The sequence below is a fragment of the Mesitornis unicolor genome, unplaced genomic scaffold (assembly GCF_000695765.1).
Source record: "Mesitornis unicolor isolate BGI_N332 unplaced genomic scaffold, ASM69576v1 scaffold13077, whole genome shotgun sequence".
Lineage (NCBI taxonomy): Eukaryota > Metazoa > Chordata > Aves > Mesitornithiformes > Mesitornithidae > Mesitornis > Mesitornis unicolor.
Window position 1 is genome coordinate 23,462 of NW_010195824.1, and position 12,535 is coordinate 35,996.

Sequence of the window (12,535 nt, forward strand, 5' to 3'; positions counted from 1 at the left end):
TAGGGAAAGGAAGTTCTGTTTTCCATTTCTCCACTTGGCTGAGAGTAGCCTGGCTATTATATGTAAAACAAAAACACAGATTAATACCCCATGCTCTAGCAGGTCATGTTACCTGTCTGATGTAATTCATGCATGCATTTGTATTAAGTCTTGTTCGGGAAGTATGCTTTTTTCTAAGATTATTTCCGAAGTATAGTTGCTACATTAGTTGTCACGTGGGTCTTTCATATCCTTGCTAAAAGGGAAGATGATTAAAGATTCATGCTCAAGGTCAGGGAAAATCCAGAGAACAGAGTGGAAGACTTTGCAAACTGGATATTTATCCTCCCCACCCTGCTCTGCGCATGGGCAGAGACAGAAAATATTGGGGGCTGAAGCTGCTGTAGAAAAAGAGGAACTGGGTGAAAGAAGAGTGACTGAGAGTGAAAGACTCATCACAGGGGTTGGGCATGGGGCCGTCTGCCCAGGATCTTGCAGGCAGGAGATCAGAGGAAGAGCCTATGAATGAAACCCTTGGGGAGTAATTTGGGGAAAACAGAGAGCAACTGGATGGTTTTTAATTCTGTTTACACACCATTTGCGACCCTACAAACCTTGACTCTGAACTCGTCTTGGTCATTTCTCTCTCTAAAGATGAAAGGTCGTGGTCTGCTGAGATGTTTTCTTTACCAGGACTTGTTTTATTTATCAGCCATTTTTGCTCCCATTCATAGTTTAATTCCTGGGCCTGTTTCCATGCACTTTGTGCCTCTGCTGCATCCTGAGTCATTTGGCAAGAGCTGATAAAGTGGTTGTGGGAGCAGAAGGAGGGAGCCCAGAAAGATTGGAAACGTCATGAGGGACTGGAAAAACCTGTCAGAGTCCAGAGTTGTCTATAGGTAGCAACAAACATTCTCGCTTGGAAACCCTGGATGCTTCTGGAGGACAGAGAAGCAGAGTATAACAAAAGCATCAGACCCCATCCCTGCCTGGACCATGGGAGCCTCTGAATGACAGTCTCCAGGCATAAATCCCTGGAGTCACCATCCCTTGAGGTGTTCAAAAAACATGTAGATGGGGCACTTTGGGACATGGTTTAGTGGGCATGGTGGTGTTGGGTTGACGGTTGGACTTGATGATATTGAAGGTCTTTTCCAACCTTAATGATCCTATGAAATAGTGCCATTGCAGGAATTATACAAGCTTGTTTTCTGCTTAAAACACTTTCTTTAGTACAAGTGAGATAATTCTGAATGATTGCAGACAATCCAGGAAAAAATCTATTTTGCCTCCTCTCCCACTTCTCAAATATATGAAACTCTCATAGCATGGCAGAGGGAAAGGGTGGAGGATGGCAGGCGATGCCCACTGTCTTGCAAGCGATGAGCCACCCCACACTGGCACAGCTGCATCTGCTTTGCTCCAGGTTTCGCAGTTCAGCTCAATGGGAGTAAGCAGGAATTCCCATGTTTGAATCAGATAAATTAGCAATGCAGACATGGTCGGCAGGAGTAGGCCTTGGAAAAAAAGATTGGATCTGGATGAGATCTAAAAACATTGCTACCTGAATCCTCCTAATGGGTTCCTACGCACAAACACACCCATCACTGATCACATCTCTTGTGCTGTCCCTCCCAAATTACTGTAATCAAATGAAGTCAAAGTAAACGCGGTGTCAGTATAAAACCTTACCATGGTGCACCATCCCACATTGTTCAGGCTCTGAGGGCACAATGACCATGAAGGCTTTTCTGATTGCCCTGCTGGTGGCAGTCCTGTGTGCCAAGCAAGGTAAGAAGCTTTGAAGGCTGGGAGAGCCAGATGGAGAGGGCAAAAATACCCAAAGAGAAATTAGAAATAATGCAGGGAAAAGAAGCTTTTATTGCAATTGGTGAGGTCTCGGTAGTGCCGTTTTTCTTTGGCATCAGCTGCATCAAGCAGTGTTTAGTGTGGTTGAGTCTTAGTTTCTGGGTGAGTTCTGTCGGGGTACCCATAACCAAGAGAAGATGAGCTCACCGCTCTGGTTTCTCACACTTTTAAGTATCAAGCTCTGACCGCTCACCTCTGAAGATAAGACACGGGAACTGAAAAATGCTAATAGGAAGTAAGCAGGGCTCACAGTTTTATCTGTGGTTTTACTTTTGTTTCTGAATGAAGCTTGAGGAGTTGTTGATAAAGGTAATACGGCTGGTATTGACGCTGCATTTTCTGCTGGCGTTTCACTTTATTTCCCAAAACTGACATTACAATTAAGAAACTAGTTTGCCAGCAGATATTTGAAAGCCTAAGAGCTCTTTGCTCATAGGTCTGAATTGCTTTTTAAGTGTCTGGGAGTGTGAGTTTGTAATGAGATCTACAATGCTCTGTGCTTGTTCTCTTTCTTTTGAGCTACAGATATAACTAAATAATTGTGGAGAAATATCCAGTTGAGAAACATTGGCTCTGTGCCTGTATTTGCAATTCCGAGGAGTACTGCAAGCCTTTTTGCACCGTTAAGGCTATTTCTGGCTGCATTTGCAAAACTGGAGCTAATGGAGGGTGGAGGCCAGACACAGGCAAGGCTTTATAACAGCTATAATGGTTTAAGCTGCTATTGTTTCCTGGCTGGGAGGGGTTTTCCTTGCATCAGTCAGTGAACACCGAGTGCATTTCAGTTGCTTTCGCGCGCACGCTGAGGTCTCGGCTCCATCTGCAGCAGGAAGTCGTTTGAACAACTTTGTGAGATTTGGCAGAAAAGCAGATCAGACAGAGCTACAGGGACTGTAAAATGCAATAACACTTGCTAGGCAGCATGTCTGGGATTGCTCTGGCATGGTCTGCAAAAGGACAGTAGCCTACAGCTCGAGTTGGGGGACTTCCAGAGGAGATATGAAAGGCTTAACTTACCCAAATAATGGGGAAACAGTGAGTGCTGAACAGGCAGTTAAAGGGAGGTTAAAACTAAGATGAAACAAGGATTATTTTATCTGCTGTTATGGAGAACACCTGTGCTTGCAACACCTGGCACTAGAAAAGAGCATCTGGGTAGGCTTCAGAGCAAAATGATGAATCATATGCTGGCTTCAGATGTACCGAAGGTGCCTGAGCTCCCCACATCACAGAGGGCTGGCTTTTTCTTCTCCTGCCTGGCGTAGTTGGGGTCTAAAATTGCATTTACTGGTCTTTTAAACTACTTCTGGAATTGTCTAACCAAGCCTCATGGGCAGGTTCAGCTTCAGAGATGCATTTGTATCAACAGCAGGTGGGCTTTGGAGAGTCCCTGGAAGGAGTTTCCTTGTTAAAAACAGGTTCAAATTCAATTGAAAGGTGCTATTCTGTGCAGAAATAAGAGCTTTCCTGAGTTGAGAAAGGCAAGAGGAAGTGAACCAGGGAAATTTCAGCCCAGCAGAGGACCCTCCCTGGTTTGCAATTTGGTCACCTTCCACCAGGAGCTCTCCACCACTGGTGGCAATGGTGCAGTCTGTCCCGAGAGTGGCATAATTGCTCCTATAGATGCTGCTCGGAAATGAGGAGCATTTCATGGAATCCTGAACAGGAGGGAAACTGTTTCCACCAATTGTGAATCCGTCTCCAGGGAATGAGATGGCATGTGCCTATGTTTCTAGTGTGGCCAGCGAGCCAGACTGGAAATATGACTTAATTCGCTTCAGTTTTGTTCAGAAATACATATCCTACCTCCTGGCTCAGCCCTGCTAATAATATCACTTGAGAACACGTTGTTCCAGGGGCTGGTAGAAATAATATCCCTATTGTCCACAGCAACCTCTCCCAGGGAACTCCCTTTAATGTGGCTCTGCACTTAGCAATTTAGCTCGCAGGGGTGTCGTAGGCTTTAATTAATTAATGTCTGCATGGTATTTTGCCGATGCAGTCTAAAAATACTAAGAACTTAGCTCTCACCTGAGGACAGTGCTGGTTCATCCTCGCCAGAGCTATACCAAACCCAGTTGTGTAGGTAGCGAGCTCTGCTTTTGGAGGTTGGCTGTTGACCAGCACAAGGTGGACCTGGGGGGAGAAAGAAAGGTCACCTAAGAGTGATGCTCAGGATGAAAAAAATGTGATTTCAGGTTTAATTACAAAAAATTTCAGGTAAAGAAAGAAATCTTGTTTTGTTCTCTTTGTTTGCTTTTTCAGCTTCATTAATCAAAACCAACTTTTTATTTCATTTGTCATGAAAAACGTGTTCATAACATACATTTCATCTTGTGTTTTCCAAGAAGGGACATGACTTTTGACATTTTCTTCCCAGAAGAGCGTTGCTGGAAACCACTAACCTGTCATGTGTGCTTTTTGCAGTTTCCTCGCTGTTTTGCTACACATGCGAGAACGAGCACTCCAACTGGAACTGTCTTAAAACCTACAAGTGCGAAGACCATGAGAAACACTGTATAACCACATACAACTCTGCTTGGTCTGGTGAGTATCAGCAACACCTCAAGGCTTTTTTTTTTCTTGTCCTCTAGAGAAAGTGATGGGGAATATTTTTTTAGGGCAATAGCTGGTCCTGTTGGAAAGAATGGATCATAGAGGTTCATGGTTCACAACACTCAACGTGTGTGAATCCCTTGGTGCTCTGTGATCCACCACTTGAGGTATGTTCCTCACCTCCTTGTGGCAGGGCTGGCTGAAGCAGACAGCTTTTCATGAGCAGATCCTGTTGCTTGATCTTAGAGCTCCCATTGTTATGGAGGATTGAAAGGGGTTGGGTGTAAGTAATGTGGTTTAGCAACAAAAAGTGCACTGGCAATGACTTTTTTCTGTCCTACATAAAGCAAGGCGTGCATTTCTACCAAGGACTTTCTAGTGTCATCCATGTGATCCAGGTGGTGTGGATGCTCACCCAACACTCATCAAATCCCCTGACCGCTAATTATACATATAATTCAAATATGATAATGGAATATAACTACTCCTATCATGCTCTCATCAGGACTTGCACAAGCTTCTTAAATCACACCTCTTCTTTCTTGTCTATTCTCCATCCAGGCAAAGACATGGAATACCGGATCACCAAGAAATGTTCAGTAGACTGTCCTGCGACAGACGTGAACTTCGGTGTGGCGGCTCATTCCACCAAATGCTGTAGTACCTCCCTCTGCAATTTCAGTGGTGCCAACAGCATAAAAGTCAGCTACGCCGTGATGTTCTTGGGAGCTGCAGCCAGTTTGATCTGTGTCATCAGGGCAGGACTGTAACAAGGGGTGGGAGAAGATGTGACGATCCAAGAACAAGGTACTTCTCCCAACTGAGAAACCAACATCCTCTGTCAAGTGTCTGCAATGGGGTCTATGTTACTCTGTTTTTACCAAGATATCACTTCAGATCCCATCCACAAAATGGCAGTGTCACTCCTGTATTTCCCTCTGTATCATTTGTTTTGTACTAATTTTCCCTGGGAAAGCTCTTTTGATAGCATGTGTATGACAATCGTCAGTCAAAATAAAGATTTACGTTATTCTAGAGTGTGTTTGCTATATCCACACTAAGATCAGCCTGAGAAAACAGCTCTGCCAGAAAGGGCTGCTGTTTGAATCTCTACTTCACATTGAATTCCTCTTTTTAGCACCTGGGAGTCTTTTCCTGGCTGCCTTTCTCAATTGACTCAGTTGCATCCAGCAGCTGAAGACAGACACTCCATAAAGCCTGATGTTCTGCCTGATCACTCAGCACTAACGAATGAAGGTGTTAGTCTGGGAAGGTCAAAGATGTTTGTGTTGTTCCCATTGCAAGCAGCAGCAAGAATTGTTTTGTAACTGCTAACACATGGGACTGGAAGTTTGGCAGGTATTGATTGTGCTTCTGGCTTTACCGTGAAGTTCTCATGTGATCTGCAGAGTGGGTGGTTTCAGCTTTTAAAAATAGGTAAAGGTCTCACACTGAGATGCTGGAGATGTCCAAGATGAGGATGGAACCTGCCCCTCATGGGACCTCTGTGCCTGCTTGGAGAAGATGCTGTTGTCTGATTGCTTATGGCTTCCCTGAAGGGAGCGGGGAAATGGGCATAAAGACCCCGGTAAAGGCGATGGGTGACGGATCTGGTTGGGAGGTCTCTGATCCTCCCCTTCCCACTGCTTCTGCTGCATTTCCAGGCTTGGAGATGGAGTAGATGGAGTGGAGATCCTCTGCAGCTCTTGGGTTGGAAACCACTTGCAGCTCATAGGATGGAGATCCCTTGCAGCTCATGGGATGGAGATCCCTTGCAGCCCTTGGGGTGAAGATGCCTTGCAGCTCTTGGAGGAGCAGGACTATAGATAAGATGGGCAAAAACCATGAACTCTTGGAGCTGGATGGTGTGTAATCCCCAGCCGAGCAGCTTACAAATACAACACTGCATTTTGGGGGCCTTGTATAGAAGTGGCACCTGGAGAAAAGCCCTGACATTAGCAGCCCACATGGATTTCAAGGGAGTCCTGCTCCACCAGTGCTCAAGACAGGCTGCAAAGTGCACGTGCTTCTGTGCAATGGGGAGAAATCACCGCACTAGCTGAAGGCTGTGGAGATGGGATTAGGTTATTCATCCTATAAAGAGTTAATTTCTGGGGAATGAGGCTGTTCTGACATTTATTTAAATATTTTAACTGAAGAATGGTAGTGTTGTAACATTTGTGTGCTGATGGAGGAAAGGAAACTTGGTTTTTTTGCACTTCTTTTTAACCACTTTTCCCATCGCTTTTCCTAGCTGTTAATCATGACAAATTTCTGAAATGTTTCTCAAAGCTTTTGGCCAACTTGAAAATCCACATTTAGTAAAAACATCTGAATTTCACAGTTGCTTTTAAATTTCAGCTTTTGTTTCGTGAAAACTGCATGTTTTCACCAAAATAAAAAAAAATTGTTCATGCTTCTCACATTACTATTTCAAATAGGTTTAGAACAAGATGAGCAAAACCCTCTCCTTCCTTCTCCACTCAGCAACTGTGTCAAGGGAAAGAAGTCTTTCCACTGCCAGTTAAATCCCCTGTTACTCCTTCCAAAAATCTCCTTGAAGTTCAGAGCTTCCAAATATTTGCAGACCGTGATATTATCGTCTCCTTTGCCTTGGTCCCTCTGGTGTCCTTATCCTCTGTGTCCTTTCTACCCCCATGGGTTCTTTTCAGTCTATCTCATCTGGCACTGGTGAAAGATGAAGATAACCTTAATATCAGAGGGACATATGGGGAAAGTTGGAAGAGTGTAGGACCTCCTAATGGAAAATCTCGACTGTCAGAAATCCTGCAATAACTCCTTTAAGAAATACAGCCTTGCCATCTCAAAATCTCAGCAGCTTGCAGTTGACAAGAGATATTTTAGGTTTTTTGCTTGGATGAGACTACAAGGGAGGGGGAAAAAAAAGTGCCTGGCTGAACTGCTATTTCTGTACCTGTTAATGGATGCTGTTGGCTGAAATAAATCTGAATGTGGGCTGCCTCTGCAGCGCAATGTACGGGCTGCAGAACGGCATCGCCTTGTGACTAGAGCCCCCTTTTCTGCTATTACTTCAAATAGTCAGCAATAAAAGTTGATTTACCAATAAAGACTCACAAAATCCCTTATAGATTGGGGAAAATCAAATATTTTACAAGGAAGAGAGGGTTGAACTGCCTGGCATGGAGGGCGCCAGCTTCTGTTTTTCTCCTGTCTTGTACCTTACAAAGTCATTGGCTTTATGGAGCCAACAGTGCCACTCCTTCGAGCTCTCTTGGTTAATTGCCACCTCTGTTCCAACTGAGTTTCATGCTCTATCTATTGAGAAAGCAGAAATTTCCTCACCTTAGTCACTCAGGTCTCCACGCTAACAATATTTATACATCCAATTTAGAGGTGTTGGAAAGAGTTACATCATCTCAAGAACCAGGCATGCCTTTTCAGTGAGATAATGACTGTAGGTGGTTTACATTGGAAGTCCAAATATTTAATGGGAGCTGGAAGTCTGAGCAACTTTAAGACTAAGGAAAAAAAAGGGAAATAAAACAGATGGAGAGCAGCAAGGGGCAGAGTCACTGGCAAAGACTTGGGGCAGGCAGGTTGTTCCTGTAGCTCTGAGTGTCATGTGGAAGGTATCCAGCTAGACCATTTCTGGGACTGTGCCTTCTTCCCCATGACCAGATGGCAGAAAGAAAACAGTGGGAGGAAAAAGCAACAGAAATCAGAAGAAGATGGGAAAGGTTCTGATTTTATACAGGGAGCTAGGATGAAACATGATAAAAAAAAGAAGAATAAAGAGCACCGTATGGAAACCCAGTGGAGTACTCCTATTTGGCATTTCACATAATTTTGGCTGGCTATAATATCTTTTTTTTTCTCAAGACTTAATGAGATCCTTGATCAGGCAATCCCTCATTCTCCATGCTTTAACTGGTTGGTTTGTTGTGTTTTTTTCTCCCTGACATTTATTTTTTTGTAATTTGTGAAAAAATCCACAGCTTGTTCAATGTGACGGGGGTGGATGTTATTTCTATTTTTTAATTTAAGTGGCCATTTTCATTGCCCGGTGGAATTTATTTTCTAATAGGAGAACATTTTCCCTGATATGAAATATCCAATTTTTTAACAGAAACATTTATGATTTTGAACTGCAGTCTTAAAAAGACCCACAGAAAATGATGTCAAATCCCCTATGAAATGCAGTGGAAGGGTAGCGCTCTTGTGATCTCGCTGCACTGGCAATCCTGGGAGACATTTTGTAGAAGTTTCAATCCCAATTTCAATTTCAAATTCAATCAATTTCCATACGTACTAAAAGAGTGTGCAAGTACAGGATCTTCAAGGATGAAGCCTGCTCTGGGACCCAAGCTGGCCTAGAAAAGAACACATTCCTTTTCTCATGCGGACGCTGTTTTGGTTTTGTGTTTTGCTTTTCCTCCACTTATCCAGAATTAGAAACTGTTGCATACTTAACACCAGATGAACAAGCTGCATTGCAAAACAACTAGGAGAAGAAGAAGTGGGGGGAGGACATACGCCTATTTAAATTTCCAGCGATGCATACCTCTACATACAAGTACTGACATGTTACTTGCAATTATCCACCGTCTGACACAGCAACGTTATAGTTATTATCATAGCATCACAGCAAACACTGCAGAGGTATAAAACCTGCCCTAGGTGAGTCCTGCTTGTTTTGGAGGCTGCAAGACTTGTAAAGGATGAAGACTTCTCTTCTTGTCGTGCTCATCGTAGCCCTGTGCACAGAGAGTGGTGAGTCTCCAAAGACTACTTTGCACTAGCGAGACCCCAAAAGTGGGGCATGTATTTGATATTGCAGGATGACAAGGGGATTTGACAGTGCAAATGGTAAAGCTCAGGGTTCATTAGGCTCTAGAGAATATTCCAGTCCTCAGGTTAAGTAACCAGGGGACATATATCCAGCAGAAGTTGGAAGTATGCTGAGGAGCTGAAGTGGGGAATGAGATACCAGAGGTGGACAGGCAAAGGGCAATACATACAATAAAGTTGCAAATTCGACATAGAACTAACTACATCCTGATTATTTTTTTTTAATTGCTTGTTTATTGGTTGCAATTACAAACCATCATTAACTGAACTGGTAGACATGGTCATGCCACAGGAAGATGCAATTCTGACTCCCGTCTCTTTCTTGCAGCTTGTAGCTTTGAGGTGAAACCTCGATTGATCCCAGATCTGGGATGGAGACACAAGGTCCCATTCTCACTCTGATGACTGGTGGCTGTTTCTTTTAGGAAAGATGCACTGGGAAAGTGCACTTTAGCTCTGCCTGGTTGGACTCTGCCTGTGCATCTGGAAGATGCCCCATTTGCACAGGGGTGGGCTGTGGGTCAGGCAAGGAACAGAGGATGAAACCCTGAATATCCCTCTGACTATTCTGTGGGGATAGTTGATTTCCTCAGCTTGGGAGGCTTTTATTGCAAACTGAATTTTTCTCAGGCTCCGCTGTAGGGCTTTACTTGCAAATTACTGGCCATTCTGGCCCTGGTCTAGCAGAGCACTTACGTTCACATTTAATTTAAGGCTGTAAATGTTCTTACTGCGGGACTTCACAAGCTTTACATTTGGCGTGCGTGAAATCATTCTGCTCAACAGGGTTGAGAAAGTTGAGAGCAATAAAAGGTTTCCTTCCTGCAGCTTATCAACTGTAATCACATCTTTTTTAAAAAGCATCACATAATAAGATAGCAAACTTACCAGAGAAGTTGGTGAAAATTAACACATACCCCACACCACTTTGCTGTGCAGTCTAGCCAGAAGGCTGACTGCTATTCCAATTACTCTTGAACCTGGCTGATTTTAACAGTGTAAATCCTGCATCCACCGGCACTTGCACTTGCTAATGCTTTACATGTGAAAGTTGTTTATGTGAGTGGCTCGAATTATTCACGTGAAAATCTTCCTTGAGGAATGTTCTTTCTCAGTTAGATCAGAGGTCTTGCTGGGTGCAGACAGGAGACCCCCCAGTCACAGCCTGGTTAACTGGGCTTACCATGTCAGGATCCCACATGTCTCCAAAGTCCTCTATAGTAAATGTGAGTGAGTGAGAAACCTCCTGCACACAGAGATGCTGGCAAACTCACCCTTGCAGGTGCTTGCCCCCTCCCGTGGCTAGAAGGGTCCGAGGAGGACTTTTAACTCTTAAATTAGTAGCTTTAGCGGGTTGGGATGAAACAGGACTTAGGCATGTAACAAGCTCCACTGTTTCCTCTGTAGATTCAGGAAGTTTTTCTTGCAATGGACTTGATTAAAGAAGCCGCATTAATTCAGGAATAAAGTGAGTCACATGTCTGGAAAACCTAGTTGAGTTAATTAAGGAACAAAATGGGTCACATGTCTGTAAAATGCAGTCTGGGGACTCTGCTCTAGTGTAAGGTTATTCTGGGAGGAAAGGGTGGTTCCTAGTGGGGTGGATCACAAATGTGCCTACATGAGATTTGCACAAGAAAAGAGAATGAAGTCACACCACTTTGAGTGCAGACCGTCTAAAGTATGGTCCCAGCCTTGAAACAGAAGTTGTAGCCTGCAATGTCAGGAGAATACTGAAGGAAAAGGCCAGGCAGGACAGCCAAGAGAGGCTGGAGATGGAAATGATCATGACCAAGGAAGAAAATCGAGAAGAAGGACATTGAGCTGTTGGAGTGGGTCCAAAGAAGGGCCATGAAGATGATCAGAGGGCTGGAGCACCTCCTCTATGAGGACCGACTGAGAGAGTAGGGGCTGTTCAGCTTGGAGAAGAGAAGGTTCCAGGGAGACCTTGTTGTGGCCTTCCAGTTCCTGAAGGGGCCTACAGGAAAGCTGGGGAGAGACTTTTTTTACAAGGGCATGGAGTGATAGGACAAGGGGGGGACGGTTTTAAACTGAAAGAGGGTAGATTTAGACTGGGTACTAGGAAGAAATTCTTCACTGTGAGGGTGATGAGACACTGAAACAGGTTGCCGAGAGAAGCTGTGGATGCCCCCTCCCTGGCAGTGCCCAAGGCCAGATTGGACGGGGCTTTGAGCAGCCTGGGCTGGTGGAGGTGTCCCTGCCCATGGCAGGGGTTGGACTGGATGATCTTTAAGATCCCTTCCAACCTGAACCATTCTATGATTCTATGATTCTGTATCAAATTGCAACAAATGGAGCTGGGGCCAGGCCCTAGTGAGATGCTAGGGAGCAGAGAACCTGTTTGGGCCAGATAAACTTGCCTAAGGACAAACAAGGGCAGCAATGAGGTTGGGACATTGCTGACAAAGTACCAACAAGGGCAAATAAGTTTGGGCAAGAAAGAAGAGGAGTGAGGAAGATAAAGAGCAAGGAAGGCAAAGGCCAGTGCTGGGACAAAATTAAGATGAGTGGTAACTGCGGATAGAGAGGGTTAGCCTGAAAATGAGAAGAATGAGCCGACTCCCTGGTAGGTGACATTACTGCATGAGTGTTTGCTCCAGATAAACAGATTACTAGAAAATTCTCCTTATCATGCAAAGAAACCTTCCCCAAGGAGCTTTTTGTTATGAATGACTGCTTTAACTTAGGAGACTGAGAGCTGTTTCCATTCAGTCATATTAACACAGAGCTTTGCTGCTGCACAGCGTTACAGATGTACACATTTTGTTGTGTTAGGCAGTCATCGCCCATGGATGGCTGTACAAAGGAGTTTGCTGCACCCAAGGGGGCGGTTTGCTGTCTTCTACAGGTCCAAGATTGCCTCCTGACACAAGAGAGCTCTGAAAATGAACCAGCAAAATGCAAGCATCCATCTTCCCAGCAAACACTGAGAAGCAGCTCTAGGTCACTTGGCCCTCATTTGAGATAAGTTGTAGGGGCACACAGCAAAATATTCATGCTTATTCTGTCCGGGAGGGTGCACTTAGATGTGTGTCTCCCTTTTTTTGTATTCACAAAGACTTTTAAAAGAATTCACTGTTGGCCTGTGTGCTCTGAGAAAGGATGTCTAGGCCACAACTCTTCAGATGACTTGAAGAGGATATGAAAGAGTATGGACAGAAATCTACTGGTCTCTTTCTGTGCAAGAACTAGAGGCCAGCAAATGGGGCTTGGAGGAGGCAGTTTGGAAAGAAACCACAAGAGCTTCATGCTGCAAGTGGTGGTAGATGGAAGCACTCTT

At 44.4% G+C, this 12,535-nt stretch overlaps 2 protein-coding genes across 2 annotated transcripts in view; both read left to right on the forward strand.

Annotated features, from left to right (window-relative positions):
* Positions 1-1,695: 1,695 nt before the first annotated feature.
* Positions 1,696-5,174, forward strand: LOC104543605 (lymphocyte antigen 6E-like). Its single transcript, XM_010188255.1, has 3 exons — positions 1,696-1,770; positions 4,276-4,395; positions 4,966-5,174. Exons 1-3 carry the CDS (start codon positions 1,713-1,715, stop codon positions 5,172-5,174), a joined length of 387 nt encoding a protein of 128 aa, XP_010186557.1. The 5' UTR covers positions 1,696-1,712.
* A 3,930-nt stretch (positions 5,175-9,104) lies between these two features.
* Positions 9,105-12,535, forward strand: part of LOC104543606 (lymphocyte antigen 6E-like) — a 4,827-nt gene continuing 1,396 nt past the window's right edge. The window contains exon 1 of the mRNA XM_010188256.1: positions 9,105-9,156. Within this exon, the coding sequence (XP_010186558.1) occupies positions 9,105-9,156 (52 nt within the window). The remainder of the gene's footprint in view (positions 9,157-12,535) is intronic.

Coding starts and splice junctions, on each gene's coding strand:
- LOC104543605 (XM_010188255.1), top strand. CDS start 1,713: ATGACCATGAAGGCTTTTCTGATTGCCCTGCTGGTGGCAGTCCTGTGT. Junction 1,771..4,275: donor AGTCCTGTGTGCCAAGCAAG/GTAAGAAGCTTT, acceptor TGCTTTTTGCAG/TTTCCTCGCTGTTTTGCTAC. Junction 4,396..4,965: donor ATACAACTCTGCTTGGTCTG/GTGAGTATCAGC, acceptor TTCTCCATCCAG/GCAAAGACATGGAATACCGG.